The sequence below is a fragment of the Nothoprocta perdicaria genome, unplaced genomic scaffold, assembly GCF_003342845.1.
Source record: "Nothoprocta perdicaria isolate Ctin4 unplaced genomic scaffold, notPer1 scaffold_8, whole genome shotgun sequence".
NCBI lineage: Eukaryota > Metazoa > Chordata > Aves > Tinamiformes > Tinamidae > Nothoprocta > Nothoprocta perdicaria.
In genome coordinates, this window is record NW_020456087.1 from 383,417 (window position 1) to 400,319 (window position 16,903).

A 16,903-nucleotide genomic window follows, 5' to 3' on the forward strand; every position below is an offset into this window, starting at 1 on the left:
CACTTTCATTACACTCACATTAAGACATAGAATATATTGTCCTTTTCCTCAAAATACAATATCTAGTCTATTATAGAAAGTATCAAAAAACAAAACAAACAAAACCTTGAAGTTGTCCTGTTCACACAAGAGAGCAGAAGGGCAGGCAAAGGGACTGCAGAGAGAACCTCTACATCTCACCATGGGTAAAGGCCTGGGTTAGTGCAGAAGCCAAGAGCAGAAGCAAATTCATTTTGAGGTGTAGCCATCACCACCACCAGATTATATATGCTACATATGCCAAGATTTTTTTTTTCACTCTCAGGGAAAAAAAAAAAAAAAAAAAAAAAAACACCAAAAGAGAGAATCTCAAGGAATTAGGTTTCTATTTTCAAAGATGAATGGAAATATTCTCAGTAACAGAGTACACAAGACTGTCACACATAACACTGCTTAAAATGAGTCATAACAAGCTTTATATATACTAACCTGATGGGTCAGACTTAGCACAATTATCCGAATGATTTTCTTCTCGTTTAGAGACAGCCTGAAATTAGGGGAAAAAAAAAGGCTATCTTATAAATGTCATTTGAATCGTTTCTGATGGCTTTTCCTGCTGTTTTATTTCACAAAACAAGGATTAATTCTGGAGTCTTAGGGGGAAAAAAAAGTGTTATTCACAATACAGTCTGATGAACATTATTTTTTATTTCATTTATTCGTGTTATTACAACACTAGATTTTTTTCATTCACTTGTACATGTACTCACCGCATTTGCTGGATGATCTGTGGCTAAACCAAAATCACCAATTTTCACATGATCATCAGAATCTAAAAAAATGTTCACAGGTTTCAAATCTCTGTGGATCATTCCCTGTTATAGCAGGAGAAGAAAAAAACAAAACATAAAGGGTCTATGGAATATGAGGCAAAACAAACACAATTCAAAATAAAACTCTCTAAAAGAGACTCTCTATAAACAGGCTAGAGAACAGTATTACAGATCATATTATTATTTCAGGCAGTGGAAAACTATTGCATTAAGTCACTAATAATTATCTTTAAAACAAGACTGTAGCTTGTAGCTCAGAAGCTAGAAGCTGTTTTCAGTCGTAAAAATTACCTAACACACCATTTTTAATCGAGATTTTTTTTGACGACAAGAGAGAAAAAATCTAAAGTGATTCATTACCAAATTCAAGTTTACAACAGGATTTTCTGAAACCCTGTGACAGAGTTATAATGCAATGGGTAAGCAACAAACCTTGCTTATATACAGTTATGTGATCAAAGAGTCAAAAACGAGCAGAACAAGAAGCAATACAGAAGAAGGCAGGAAGTGTCTATTATGGAGATATTATAACGGTCATACTTACTAACCTTTTCGTGAATATAAGCCAACCCATCCAAAATTTCTCGGAAAAGTCTCCAAAGTCGACTAGTATCTTCATATAAACCTTGATCAATAGTATCTCTTAATGTGCTCTTTTCACAATACTCCATCTTCAGTTGTGCATGGAGAGGGCCAGAGCAGAAGAAAAAGCAATAATTTTAAAAAAGACTATTAGAAATGTATACGTGCAAGCACATTAATGCTTGCTTCTTCTAATACACAATTCAGGAGCAACTAATACCACCAAAATGTTCGGTTGCCCAGAGTGTTCTGAGAGATCTGTTTTAACTAAAATGAAAAGCCCATGGATATTATCCCATTTTCTGGAATTAGCTTGTAAAGCAGCATATTCTCCAACATCAGCGCTAGAAACGAGAGGAAATCAGTCTAAGCACAGTGTCTATACCAGCTTTTAAGGCATCTCTGGTGTTATTTTACTTAAGAGGCTCCTTAACAACCTCTACCATGGGCATGCTTAACACCTGCAACCAGGCTTATTATGATGCTTATGTTACGATGTTCCACCTAGTCCCTGCTTGGTCTAATGTGGGCCAAGGGCTGCCAAATTTGGTTGGTCCAGCAGAAAGAGAAGTGTAGTGACCCTGTTCCCCTGTCCCACTGCTGGTGGGAACAGGTCGTTCCCATCCCTGGCGCGTTGATCCAGAGCCCCAGGAAGGCCCTGGGCACCCCCACGTCCTCCTTCCTCTCAGAGAGGCCTCAGACCACGGCCAGGAAACACTCCAAAATACATCTAGGGCAAAATGAACACTGGACTTGGGCCTCACTTTGTGAAATGTCATTGATTTTCTCAAATGACATAGAGACAGGTGAGATGAAACAGCACTGCTGGTTTCTGCAATCAGGAGCAGCCTCACCTGGATGTACAGGTAATGCACCGTCTGTATCACTGGTGGCTTGTCTTCTTCTCCATTGCCATTCTTTTCATTACACTCTTCATCCTTTATCACAGTGAAAGTAACAGAACAGGTAGCTACAGGAAGCAGTCCAAGGGTTTTTATGCACACTATCATTTTTTATTGTCTGAAACACATTCATGTGAACTGACCACCTAAGGCTGTCTCTTAATAAAAGTATAGCAATGTATTAGTATTTTTGTAATATCACTGCTTCTAGATCCTCTATAAAAACCAACATGACCCAACTCTCCCTTCCAAAGTAATAATTAATAACAGTTTGCTATAACTAGACACTGCAAACAAAATACTACAGAAGCTCTGAAGGAAATCGAAACCTCAGAACCTATCACATTAAAATATGGAGAAAACAAAATACATATAACATCCTTTGTAAAGTAATAAGGCAAAAAAGATAGCATATAAATCTTAAGATGTAGCATATAAATCCTTCCGCTTCCTATCCAGGAAAACAAACTGCCCTGGATTTTGTTTCTGCCATCTTATCAAGTGAGATACTGAAAGCCTTGTGATGCCAACATATGCTTCAACATAAAGAGGAAGGAGACCAAGCATTAAGACAATTAAGCACCTTATAAATCATGAGGATTGCTTGTGATAGAATCTATATGCTGTAGAAAATGGCATCAGCTCCCCAGCAATACAGTGCACTGACTTTTGCTAGCAAGTTCAGCAAAACAGGAATCTTAAGTCTTAAACTTGCAAGAATCAGGCTCATGACTATAAAATGAGATTCGCATTTAGCTCAACAAACACCAAGAGAAACAGAGTCCACATTATCTATATCAGACTCTTTAATTTTATGGTATGCAGTCCATCATGTGGCATGGCATTTGTTCTGATGGAACATACCCTAAATGGTTCTATATTTGCCATAAAAGTCAAATAAAATGTCCAAAATGACCTGTTTATAAAAAACTGATTTATTATCTATACATTATCAAAAGCTTTAACTTTATACTTACTGGAGGATGGCCTTTACTGTTTTCATCCTCATTATCAAAGACTATTTCACTTTCAGAATCTGTGGTTGGCCTGTTTGAAAAAAGATAAAATCAAAAGTTTTGGTATTCTTTAAATAATTATTACCAAGAAACAATAACAGGAAAAACTGAAGAACCTGTGCTGAAAAAAAAGCTAAGCTTCTGCTCAAGATTTCTACATCTAATAAAAAGTATCTTGTTTGCACAGCTGAGCAAAACTTTTCCTCCGACACATCTGTTTCTTCAAGAGAAAAAGCATTTGCAGCAGTGTAATTCAATTTCTGCATTTAATAAGTGAAATCGAGATATGTTTACTACAATTGCAGTGCATAAAAAGCACTGCAAGCAAAAGAATCATCCCAAACACAAAGGGTGATGTGAAATGCATTAGTAATAGTATCACAGCAGTGAAAACAAAATGTAAGTATTTTGCAGGATTTTATATATTTCTTTGTTACTGGTAATTAAATGATTACTAAAGCATAGCAGAACTGAGTAGCCATGCATTCTGAAATGAAAGGTGTGAAACTTCTGGAAGTCTAAAACAAAGTTTTCTTTTTACGTGTCAGCTTTAAATGACAAATATCCCCTACTCCTGGCTACCTGACTACTGGCGAACACAATGCTCCTGTATCCAAGGGCAAAACGAAAATGCAGTGAATGTTCTTCAACAAAGGAAATGAGAATGACAAAAGGCACAAACTTGGAATAACCAACGGTCCTCCTGTTCTTTCTAGTGCCAATCTCGAGGCTTACTTACAGAAAGGAATGTGAGAACACACCGTCACCATCATCATCATCATCATCATCATCATCACTGGACTCCTGGTCAGCTCCACTGAATTTGTTGCTGGAGGACCTCTCACAAGAAGTACTCCACTCCACCGAACTGGTCAGAACAGGAGGCGGAGCATTGGCTTCCACGTCATTTGTCTCCTCACTGGGAAGGATGAAAGGGTCTGCCTTGGTGGGCAGTCTTTTCTCTTCCGGGGCCTCAGAGGACGACGCACGGTGCATGGGGCTCTCGTGCTTCTCTATCCAGGCGTTGTAGTACCTCACAATGTTCTCGTGGTTCAGGCGGGAGAGCAGCGTCACCTCCCCCTTAATCCTCCGGAACTGCTTGCTGGCGGGGTTTATGCGGATACGTTTCACTGCGTAATAGCAGCCGTCAAGCTTGTTTTGCACCTGCAAAGATAAACCTGAAGTCAAATTCTTAACATGCCTTACCAAGAGGAGCCAGCAGAACATGGCAGAATGACTTCCTTAAAGAAGGAAGTTTTCCTTCCACTTGGAAAGCGATTGTAATTGAAATGCAAGCTCCCCTGTACTGACAGGCCTCTCCACAGATTACCTCCCACAAAACCTTTCAGCCTGTTCAATCCCAGATACCAAGCTGGGAACAGGAACATAGCACTAGAAAATAATAATGAAGCCAAGCACACATTGAATACATCGTTTTGCTTCAGAGGAAACAAAGGCATGCTCTAAAAAAAGAAGATTTTATATTTTAGGAATTAACTTTTTGCTATACCTTAATGACAGCTCCAAAAGCCCCTTTGCCAAGTAATTTTAACTCTTCAAACTCATTGTAGTAACGTGAAAATTGCTTCTGTGTTTCTGTGAAGAATGAAGCACTGGAGATCTGATTGCTGGGCACAACTGTCTCAATACAATCAATTCCTGCGGAGTCTGAAATAAGGACACCAAAATTACCACCACTGGCTGCATGGGGTGGAGGTGAAGCACAAGAAAATGTTAAACAGGCATTACGAAGAAGGCAAATCCTAGAAAAGAGGAGCTGTATTCAAGGACAGCTAAAACCTAAAATACAGAAGCACTGTTGAGTGGCATTAAGCCTGGGTAGAAATATAACCTTAACACAGCTTTCGATTACTAAGATATTATATTGGGCAAAGGAAGCAATTCTAACAAGAACATACCAAGGAAAGAGGTTTCACTGGAACAGAATCTGCCACAGGAGAAAGTAAAGCTGACACTTAAACTGTGCAAGAAGCGGGTGTTTTTAGGCTTAACTAAACATCAGCTTCCTCTACTGACGACACAAGGGCAGTCAGTCCCCCACAGCAAATCAAGGACTCCAAGGTGAGACGCTCTGTAACTCCCAGGTTAATGTAAGGCACTTGCACAAGCACAGACATGTGATGCTCTAGCACAGGTCAGATCTTCTGCAACTGCGTATGCAGCAAAACACAGAGAGAACAGAGGTCCTTACCATCTGCATTTTCTTCTGCTATTGGTGTCTTCATTCGTGGAAGGTTTATAAAACTGTGTTGTAACAACTGCTGAGGAGTCCATCTTTCCTTATCTTCCAAGCAAACACATCTGTGCAAAAACCGAGAACTTTTCAAAGAACTATTCCAAATCAGGCCTAAATATTCCAAATACTTTTTAAGAAATTATCACCTTCAACATTCACACAGGAATCAGAGGCAAAGTAACACTAAACAACTTCTCCACAGAGACAGAAAGGTAGCAATAGGGCAGAGCAGAAGAGAGTACCAGGTTAGCAGCCCAAGCCCGGAGTGAGCACTTCTTCCCTAAAAATTATGGACTACTGACACTGGGGGATCTAGGTGTTCTTTCAAAAGAAGAAAGTCTTTTCTTTTAGTAATCGAGGGGGAAAAGATACAGGAACACAACAAACCTACTTTTCCAGAAAGTCTTGGAAGTCAGCAGGTAAACTGCTCGGAACAGTAACTGGATATTCCCTGGTTACTTGGCCCTGGCTGAGAGAGAGCAAAAGCAAGCCCAGACTCCACACATCTCCTTTTTTTCCAGGTTTGTAGGGAAGAGCATCTTCACTAAAACGAACTTTCGTTTGTTCAAAAACATCTGCTTTGCAGATATCAGCGAGGCGCTTGGAAATGCTGTAATCTGTCACTTTGATGCTTCCTTCAGCATCTACCAAAATACTGGAGGCAGAAAGAACTTTGTGCACCACCGAGTTACTGTGCAAGTAGTCGAGAGCGGACAGAATCTGGGTCACGTAATGGCGCAGCTGCTCAGTGGGAAGCGGGGTCTCTTTGCACAAGTACGTGGAAAGGCTGCAGCCACTTATGTGCTCCGTTAAAATGTCCACCACAATGGAATCATCCTGCTCTTTAAGGTTCATACATTTATAATGTACGATGTTGGGGTGACTGAGCTTCGTCAGGGAGCTGAACTCTGTTTCGGCACCCTGGAGCTGTTAGAGGAACACAACATATGTTAGATGTCAAGATTCATGAACATGCCATTGCTAAAATACGTAACATACACAAAATAGAGCTAGAATATGTGACAATCTCATTCTTACTTGAAAAGGAGACATTATGGACATGTGACAAGAACTTCTGCTTTTTCAAGATAAGCTTTAAGTCGTCTTCCTTCAGATTTTTATTTAATATTTTAATACTTCATTTATGCATACTTGCAAATACACCTTCTCATATTTATATTCTTGTAGACAAACCCCTGAAGACCCCAACACACCCCTCTTCTGTGTAACAGAACTACTCTAACACTGACATTTTCAGTCTCATCATTACCACCCCCTCAAGTTCAATATATATTAACAGCCACAAGAAAAGCACAGGAAACCACCTAAAGCTTATAAAAAAAACCCCAAAATGTTACCTGTTTTTTAGACTTCTCAATTTTTTCTATTTCGTGTGTTGTAAGAAATTTTCCCATCTTTTTTTGCCATTGCAGAACCCACTCATATACTAACACAAATTCTCCGCTGCGAATTTCCAAGCCATTGTAGACCGATTTACCAAGTTGTTCATCTTTGCCTATACAAGGAGATTAGAAAAGAAACAGCTGTGTCCCCCTTCCCTCTAAGGGCTTGGCAAAACTCTAACAAATGCTCAAGAAACACCAGTAAGTCTGTTTTCTGCAACTCTAGAAACACAAAATTATGAAACTATGTTCATAATTACGGTATGCAAAATGTCTGCTCTGATCAAACTGAATGTTACATAAACACAATACTAGCAACAACCAAAGGAAAATCCTGAAAACAGTAGTGAATTGGCATAAATTGATGCATATATATTAAAAAAACAGATTTCAATAACCTATGCTTCTCCTGTTGAGCAAATACCGAACTGTACATTGAGTAGCATAGTAGATATTCCTTGAATTGTAAAATATTAAAATTCTTTTTGCCCCAGAGACTTTCAGGCTGCCCATTTCCACTGGGGAAGGCCTAGGCTTAAAAATACTTGATCGTTCATTCAAACAGGCACTTCAGGGAGGCCTTTTATTCCTAATTAGCTCTGAAAGTCTCCTACCCTTGACTATGCTTAAGCTTTAGAGAAAACTGCTGCTTTAATCCCACTGCTATCAGCAACAATGGTGCTTTCTAGCCCTGTGCTTTTCACTGGTTTCATCCACGTTACTGACAGCTCAGTGGTTTCTTGCCTGGTTGCAAAGTGTATCTGACAAGCCAGCTATTTAAATGTGAAAGCAAATGATTCTCAGTATTTAGTTATGTATAGAATATAAAATGTTGAAAAGATTTGTTGTAGGGTAGTGGCAGTCAGTTAAATAATTTTATCTGGAGAAGCCAACTAAAAAAAATTAAAAAAAAAAGTCACAAACTACCTTTTTAATTACCCTCTCTCACTCTTTACTGGGACATCTTGTATGCCACAACAGTCTTCTCTCCAGCCTTGTTGTTTTTGTACCTCTTCACATTGTCTAAAATTTTTGAGGTGTGACTTGCCTCCGTTGGGTAAGACAATAAATATGCATTTATGTAAGCACTGCAAGCACTACTATTAAGCACTACAGCTCCCTCACAAACAAACAAGGAGAAAGAAAAACAAACAAACAAACAAAAAGAACCAGCCACAGTTGCAATTAGTATTCTGCTTACCTATACATTTTCCTTTATGGACAATAAGTTGCCCAGCACCACTGGTACTGAAGTTCAAAACTTCAAAATTTCCAGGGGACTCTTCATTATTACCATGAGAAAGATGCCGTTCTCGCCTGCAATGGGAACAGAACATTTTTATTCCCAGGCTCAAAATGCTACTCAACCATTAACCAAAAATAGCACTTTGGCAATAGAATCAGCTTGCAAAGACCTCTTCACCAAATGGTAAATCTACTAATTTCAAAGATACAGAGCTACTAATTTCAAAGCTACAGAGCTAGTACAAACATACAAGTCTGGTTACAAATCTAGCATTGTAGCAACAGCACTATATTGCACAGGGAGCCTGCATTTACAGCCTTCTCAACAAAAAGTTGAATCCAGGGCTTAATGCTTCTGCTTTTTGGGTTCACAGTTCCAATCAAAAAAAAAAGTAAACACACTATGGTTCTGAAAAATAAATAAAATTTATCTGATTTGCATTACCTTTCAAAACATTACAAAAGAAAATATATGCTCTTTATAAAGTTAGTCCCAGCTTCAGCTTTATTATTTTTCCTGACTCAGTATGGGTTTTCCATTTGCGTCCTTTGCTCTTCTATATTCAATCTTCAAGAAAAATGAAAATTTTGTTTGAACTAAAAGAAAAGGAAAGTTCCAAACCTAAAGAATTACAGAATGCTGTGTATTTCCTAAAGAAAACAGAAAACATATACACTTTTTTTTAAATTCTACTGGGCTTGGAGTCTTAGAAACTCACACTCAAAAGCTTCTGCCAACTTGATTTCTAATTGCATGAACTAACTGCATGGTCTAACTCGATTTCTCTGCATGAAGGGAGACATTTGAGGAATTTTTAATCTAAGCTAAAAATCTTTTAACAAATTTCAGCTCTTCTCTATAGCATTAATAGAAATATGAATGGTAATTTCTGACAGAGACTGTTCTACTCAACTGCATATTTAAAAAAAATCCTAAGTAATATGTTTCACTACATTGTACCTGGCATTTAGAAAACACTTTCAGAGCAAGTATGACTGAGTGTTTCTGTTTCCATGCACTTACAAAGCTGCATATGAGATTAGAAAGAAATTAAGACCACTAACCTAAATCAACCTCTGTTACTTCTGAGTATAATCTACTTCAGTATTAATAAAAACACCTGCATTAGAGAGTCAACTTGCCAAATAAATGCAATCAGATGAAGAGATGACATGAATACATGTAGGGTAATCTAGAAGCTTTTTCAAAATACTGAATTTATTAAAAAAACAAAAAGGAAAAAAAAAGATGTACAAAAGAGATGCCACTTGAACTTCTGACAAGTGCTCTATAAAGAAAATTCTACAAAAATGCATCTGGCTTTCTAAATTCAAATATATTTTATAAATGAAATGATTAGAATCTAAAATAATCAGAAGTAATTGTCAGCCATAGCAATCACAGCTGCTGAAACAAGTAATTAATACATGGTCTATTTCAAAGAAGTGTCTTCCTGGAATAATGCTTTAAATCTTCACTTCTATACAACACATTGAAAAGCAGAGACAGGCACAAAATGGAGCATACAGTTGGCTAAAATAATCTCTTTTCCAGCCTTTCCCAGGTAGCTATGTCATCTTTCCTTCTAATATTGAAAAACCACCTTATAAAGCAGAGAGAAATAAAATTTAAGACAGTCAGCGAAACTACCACGAACTAGATGACAGTTTTCTAATTGTTTTACATCCAAAGATACTCCACTGGTGCTTAGAAACTGAAAATAAAACATTCAAAATCTCGTTAGTGCCTATCTACACCGTCAGAAATCCTACTTTAAACGAGTTATGCATCAGCCCAAGAACTCTCTAGTAACTCTAAGACCTGCTTTGTCTGTGTGATCAGCGTAAGCTGATTCTCTGCAAGGGAATGTTACAACACTCTATCCTTACAGGAGATCTTTGAGACAAGTGTAAGCTTCCATTTTGCGCACTATTCTAAATCCTTCATTAGTGAAAACAAAATGAATTTTATCTGGAACTGCCAACGTATCACACACTTCTAAGAAATTAAGAAAACTACATTTTTCTAATGGTTGGCAAATACTTCCTAAGGTAAACTGAGAGCTACTCTGTCTTTCAATTGGGAAAAGTTTTATTTACCCCTGCCACACACATGAATTTCTCATGCACTGCCAACTGAAGATAGATAGAGGAAAAAAAAAAAGAATAATACAGGAATACAGTATGTTACTTCCTCGCCTTAAATTTCACTTTAAAATCTAACGCTTGTCAAAGAAAAATACTAACTTGGAACGTCCAGTTGAAGTTGGACGGTGTTTATTGTTCCCTCCGTGCTCCAAACAGCCCCCATTTAAACTGGGAGCAACTTTGTACCCTGTAGTCTCTCTCCTGTGGCAATTCTCTTGACTTGTCAGAGAAACTATTTCCAGACGTTCCTATGAATCAGAAAAGGAACAATCAGTAAATAAAGAAGCTGTTCCTACTCTCAATACATATGGATGACATTTCAACTATCATATAAAGTTATCATTCATAAAACAGAAATAACAGTTTTCATAACAAAGGTGCATAAAATAGAAAAGCACTGAGATTCAAGAAATGTATTTCAGCATGGTATACATGTAAGAACATAAGGATGCTTTACTGGAACTGGAAACACATCATCAGCTTTATTTAGAGTCTATTTGAAAATACCCATCTCGATACACTGAGAAGATGCTGACATATGAATATGCCCCACACTCGATTTTCTTTCAGAAATAGCTCACATATAATCAAGAAAAAAGAGCACTTCCTAACTCTAGACCTATTAGAAATACTGGATGAGAAAAAGATGTCTAGAACAATTTAGTTGTAGAATTTTCCCCAATTTTCATAAGCATGTACCACAGTACTGAGCAGAAAGGAAGGGAAAAAAAGTTATTGCAATGGTTTTGTCCTCTTGCTTAAAACAATACCTGTTTGGCAATCTCTTTCTTTTTCCTTTCTTCTCTTTTCTCTTCTTCCCTTCTCTGAATCTCATCAAGGATTTCACGTTGCTGAAAAGAATTTCAGTGTTATTTGACACACCACAGTATATTCAATGCAACTGTTGATTTTATTCTGTGAAAGAAAGCCAGGATACTGAGAAGTGTTGAAGAGGATCTACATATCTCAGAACAAAAACAAAGTGAAGTCAAATTAGCTCTCCTCAGTAAGCTGGAGAAACAGTAACAACTGTGTGATATAGGAGAATAGAGCCTTAGCCAAAAAGAAAAGTACATGAATAGTTTTCATAAGGTAAATAATCAACATTTAAGTTTCTTTCAGTCTTCTGAGAGTTAAATATATACCTGTAAAAGTAGCAGCAAAGAGTTCATATGGTACTCATTGATCAACTGAGAATGACAGACGCAACAGCCTAATAATTTACTAAAATACAGATTTACTGTCAATAAGGTATTATACGAAGGGATGATTTACAATATCATGAGTTTGTTATTTTAAGAACACAGGTTTCTTCTCTCTTACCTCCTGTTCCTCTCTTCTCTTAACTTCTTGTACCCTACGCAGCTCCTCCTGCGCCAGTCTTTCTTGTTCCTTTTGATGATTTTTTAGCATTTCTTCATGAAAGGACTTGGAAGGTGGTTTATTATACTCACTGAGGAATGACTGTATGTGGTCTGCAAGCTCAAATATCATCACCTGAAAGAAGATAAACATGAGAGGCACACAATGTTCAAAACAGTTCAAAGCAAAAGTAGATTGCGTAGTAGAATTTAGAATTCTAGTAGAATTTACCATAACTCAGTGTATCTTTGTCAGAACTATTTATTAATGAGCTGTGATATGAAAAATCACTGACTGTGGTAGCAGAGATGGTGAAAATTAAGTGATGGTAAAAGAAAGCCAAGTTCGAGCATCCTCTCTCACACAAACAAAACAACCAGCCAAGCCCCATTCTCATCCCCTTGTGCTAGGGGCATTTTTGCAAGGATATGCAGCTATCACACACAAGCTACAAAAAAATTATCATCACTCTGCAAGTGGGTATTACTGTACATACCTCTAAGAAAAAGTTCCTTACTTCACTGCTTCATATTAAAACCAATCTTTCCTCTACAACTAGACTGATGGTTCTAACTGTAAGGAACTTCTTGTTCGTACAACCACAACTACAAAAAGAGGAGCATTAACAATTCATCCAAATCCTGTTGCACGGTTTGCTTGTTTGCAACTGATTTTGACTTACTGCTTATTTGAATTAGGTGTGAACTGATGACTTGTTGACCTGTTGGGATTTGAGTTTTCACCAGTCTAGTGGTATTAATTAGCTATTAATTTACATAATTCCTAGCACTAGTAGACCACCGCATTTCCAAAATTAAATCAGCAGTACATTAAAAAGACTCATCCCAGTGGTATCATTAGAAGCATTGGGCTTAATTTCCATGCACAGATGGGACAGCAACCATACCAAATTTTAGCACCTCCTGTAGCAGACTGACATTTAGTAAATTCTCATACACTGAATTCCCTGCTTGCACACAGGAATGAAGCCAGAAAGCAATCTGGAACAGAAAGAATAGCAGAATATGCACGTCTTCCATGTGCAGAGTAAAATATCTTCCCCATTCTGATTACCATTCTGGAAGAAAGGTATGCATGCATGTACACAAATGTATTTTAAAAAAAAATGAAGAAGGAATCTAGATAACTAAAAAAAAAAATTCACCTACTGTTTGATTTGACAGGTAATTGAGGCATTCTCAAACCTACCCTGCTGCAAAATACACTTAGAACCTTATTTCCACTATTGCTCTTAATCGTCCTTGGCACATTTATTATGAAAAAAAAGAAAAAAATCCACTGTGCACTGCTAAACTGTTCCCTTTCAAAAATATCAACACGTTTTTAAGGAAATTATTTGATATTAAACAGAACTGGAATAATATAGTGCCTGGCTAAAGAAATTCTTTTGAAGCTACCTGCATAAAAATTATGAACAAAATAGGAGTGTAGTGCACAGGTGGTAGGCTGACTGAGAATATTTTGCTTTCAGTGCAAAATATTGCAGTTAGTTGCTCTGGCTTTGCAAAAGTTACAGAGATCTCCTGCCTCCAGTTCTGTGCTAGATGAACCAAGTAGTGGAAAACTGTCTATGCAATCATTGCTTCCTTAAACTGCCTACAGCTGTGTAAAATATTCAAATTAAAATGAAACTAGCAGAAAGTTCCCTATTTTATAGAGTGAATATGAACCTTCATAATGTGAAATAACTCTTATTCATTGTCCCTAAACAGGGATACAACTTGCAATACTTACATAGGCATTGTATTTTTAGGGCATGCATACTCTGAATTCTCACTGATCAGAAACAGTCTTAAAAAAAGAAGGTAAGTCTCTTCCTCAGCAACAATAAAACTCATTGTTTTCCAGTGTGGATGTATTTAACTATATTATGCTCCACTCGTTTTTTGAAAACTATTTAGAAGCCAAGTTCACTTCTCGGAGAAGTAAAAAACTCTTACCTCTCCACAGCGCTGTCTTGCCAATTCTGCTAGCCCAGATTTTAATTCATTTATTTTCTCATTTGACAAGCCTTTGGAATTTTTTAGTTCTATTTCAGGAACACTGGCAGAAGAAACAGAGCAGTACAAAAAAGAGAGTAGAAAAAAATATCTCATTAAAAATGTTAATTGTAAAACGTAATTGTGTAAGACACAAAAAGTTGATAGAAGATTTAAAGGGCGAGGCAAATGGTAAGGAGTTTACAGTGACCTGGCAATCGGACAATGATCAAATGAGCAGTATATATTGCATATAGAATAAAAAAAACTATTTTATAATTACTAGCATTATTTTTTCTGACTGGAGACTGCTTGATAGCTATATATCCAACAAATATATAGCCTGCAAAAAAAAAAGTCTATCATAATTTAGCTTTCAACTAGTAATCTATATGAGTCCTTTAAAAATATTATAAATTGTTTTAACATTAACGTGTTTATGATTCATTTACTAGTATACTATTTGCTAGTAAACAGGTAACACAAATGTAAAGAAACATGCTGACAAAATATCAACAAGAGGAAAAAATGTTTATAAGAACAAGCAGAACTGCAACTACACGAGCATTAATAAAAATGACAGTGGTCGTTGAATCCTATGTTGCAGGGTAGAGTTAGCACCCGCTAAGGAATAACACTCAGGTCATGGCATGAATGGATGGACTAGTGGGAGTTTTTCTGTGCACACAACCAGTGCCAGAAGTCAATGAATCCCTTTGGTCAGTGCTCTCAGAGCGACACTGACCTGCACAATTTGCCAACGCAAAACAAGGAAGGCCCTGATCACCTGCAAGCCTTTCTAAGTTCTGTATGGAAAACTGCCATTTGTCCTCCAAAAGGTTAATTCAGAAAAACAAAACAAAACAAAACAAACAAACAAACCAGGAACAGCAGATACAACTAGGCCAATAGATTGTTTTAAAAGTGAAGAATCAGTCCCCAGTTGGGCAGAGCAGGTCCTGAGCTGAAAAGCTCCAAAAGGGCACTCAGCTGCTAAAAGGTACACCCATACTTGGGTATCCTCAAGGTATAAACTGGGGCCACCAGGTCTCCTACGGGCAGGGGCATCCCTGCTACTCTCCATTGCTCAAGGGACTGCATCCATGTCAGGTGCAGTTTTACTGCCACCTACTTAAAAATACTGCAGGCTTAATACTGAAATGCAGACAGCAAGAATAATAGCAGTGAATAAAACTACATGTTTTTCAGCTTACACTTTACTATAGAAAACAAAGAGAAAAATCCAGAAAAAAAAATCTATGTTAATGTTCACTCACGTATCAGGGTAAGTATGTGGACATTTGACCCATAAATCAACTTGGGCATATACTTCATTATCACCAGTTAATCCCTGAGGACGCAGAACTAAATTAATTTCCGGAGGTTGTTGTACCTAAAATGGAAACCAAAGAATTTGATTTAATAGTACTTTTAGTAAACAGGAATTATTGCACACAATTCTCACGGCCTACGTTAAGTCAGAATTCAGGCTAGACCATCCATTCAAACTACCACACAACAGACACACACATATACAAAGGTGAACTGATTCAGAGATTATCTGAGTTTATCCTGCTTATTTTTGGAGCTTCTTCAAGAAAGCGCAGTTAGTTATTAGACAAGTAAATCAGACTGAGCAGAAAGGTTTTACTGTGAGATCCTCCCTCTCTGTTTAGTATGAAAAATAGAAACAAATAAATGCAATGGGTTACTCATGGAATATCACAAATAAAAACATTATACCAATAGAGAGGAAAAAAAAAAAAAAAAAAGGACAGAGATGACAATAACTGTCAATTCAAGCAACTCAAATGAGTGATCTCTAAGTACAAGAAGACAGTGCCACTTGGAAAAAAATCCCAAGAAGACACTGTGCATACGAAAGAGAAGTAGAAAAAGGCAATGAATAGTAGACCTAGATATTAATTAATTGTAATCTAAGAGAAGGTAAAATTTAATGTATTAAGCTCTCAAGGAAATAATCACAGACAAAGTAAACTTACTAAAACACAAAAAATGCAAAATAAGTATGCAAAGACTTCAGCAACACGCACTGTATGCTGATGAATTATTCAAACAGCTGTGCAATTAGTTGCTTAAGGAATGAATTAAGCGGAAATGCAAAAAATGCCTGTGACAGTTAATTAAAAGACAAGTCATAGGCACAGCATTAATTACCAAGAGGATGTAACGGCCCAGGGGATTAAGCACACAAGATGCCACTTACAGAGCAGACTGCCAAACAGGCGGAGGACCAGGGGCAAACTGTAGGCAATGGGATGTGCCGGGCAAGAGGTAACAGGACTCAGCACCAAGAAGCAACAGGACTTGATGCCAGCAAGGGAGCACCCGGGATATTCCCTGGGCACGTTTTGTGGCTCCTGTGGCCCTCCCAAACGGAGACACGAGGGGATCTGCTTTGCCCCCACTTGCTCGGCCTACTGCAAGCGGGACACCCAGCAACGCCCCGAACAAGCCACGTTTCGCGGAGGGGCGTTTTGCACCAAACGCAAGCCAGGCGGCAACGGGCAGGCGGCGGTGGCCCTAAAGCGGAGCGAGAGCGGGGCCCGGCGGGGACCCCCCGGGTGCCGGCCGGGCACGGGGCTCGGAGGGGCTCCCCCCGGCTCGGGGCTCTGGGCAACGGCAGGGGCGCTGGGAAGCGGAGGGGCCGCGGGGGCTCCCGCGCTCGCTACCTTCCAGGCCTGGTTCCGCCGCAGGTCCTGGAAGTCCTGCCCGTAGATGGACTCCAGCACCTGGAGCTCGTTCTCCTGCCGCAGCTGGTAGCTCTCGGGCGGCTCCGCGGCGGGCTCGGAGAGCGGCAGCCGCGCCGCGCTCCTGCGGGCCATGTCAGCGCGGCGGCGGGCGGTGGCGGCGGGCGGCGGCCATCGCGGGCGGGCGGGCGGCCCGCGGCGCCGCCCCCGCCGGCAGCGGGAGGAGGAGCCGCGAGCCACGGGCCCGGGTGCCGGCAAGTCCCGGTACCCGGGGCCGGGGGGTCGCCCGCTTCCCCTGCCCGCGGGCCCCTCACCTGCCCCACCGTGAACACACAAGTACGCACCAAATACAGCAGGCTTTTTAAAAAAGTTATTATTTTTATATAGAACCTTTAAAATATTTGCAATAGGGAAAAAATGTGTAGAAACAGGGAGGTTTTTGTTTTTTTTTTTTTTTAAAGGGGC

The 16,903-nt window shown here is 38.9% G+C and overlaps 1 protein-coding gene across 1 annotated transcript in view; it reads right to left on the reverse strand.

The window, feature by feature from the left end:
* EIF2AK4 (eukaryotic translation initiation factor 2 alpha kinase 4) overlaps positions 1–16,634 on the reverse strand; it is a 35,504-nt gene extending 18,870 nt beyond the window's left edge. The window contains exons 1-17 of the mRNA XM_026051719.1: positions 16,421–16,634; positions 15,005–15,120; positions 13,689–13,791; positions 11,689–11,862; positions 11,136–11,216; positions 10,465–10,613; positions 8,174–8,289; positions 6,928–7,085; positions 5,961–6,496; positions 5,525–5,634; positions 4,823–4,980; positions 4,052–4,476; positions 3,274–3,343; positions 2,249–2,332; positions 1,361–1,483; positions 750–854; positions 469–526 (exon numbers count right to left, since the gene is read on the reverse strand). Of these exons, the coding sequence (XP_025907504.1) occupies positions 469–526; positions 750–854; positions 1,361–1,483; positions 2,249–2,332; positions 3,274–3,343; positions 4,052–4,476; positions 4,823–4,980; positions 5,525–5,634; positions 5,961–6,496; positions 6,928–7,085; positions 8,174–8,289; positions 10,465–10,613; positions 11,136–11,216; positions 11,689–11,862; positions 13,689–13,791; positions 15,005–15,120; positions 16,421–16,573 (2,719 nt within the window). The 5' untranslated portion in view covers positions 16,574–16,634. The remainder of the gene's footprint in view (positions 1–468; positions 527–749; positions 855–1,360; positions 1,484–2,248; positions 2,333–3,273; positions 3,344–4,051; positions 4,477–4,822; positions 4,981–5,524; positions 5,635–5,960; positions 6,497–6,927; positions 7,086–8,173; positions 8,290–10,464; positions 10,614–11,135; positions 11,217–11,688; positions 11,863–13,688; positions 13,792–15,004; positions 15,121–16,420) is intronic.
* Between the last annotated feature and the right edge of the window lie 269 nt (positions 16,635–16,903).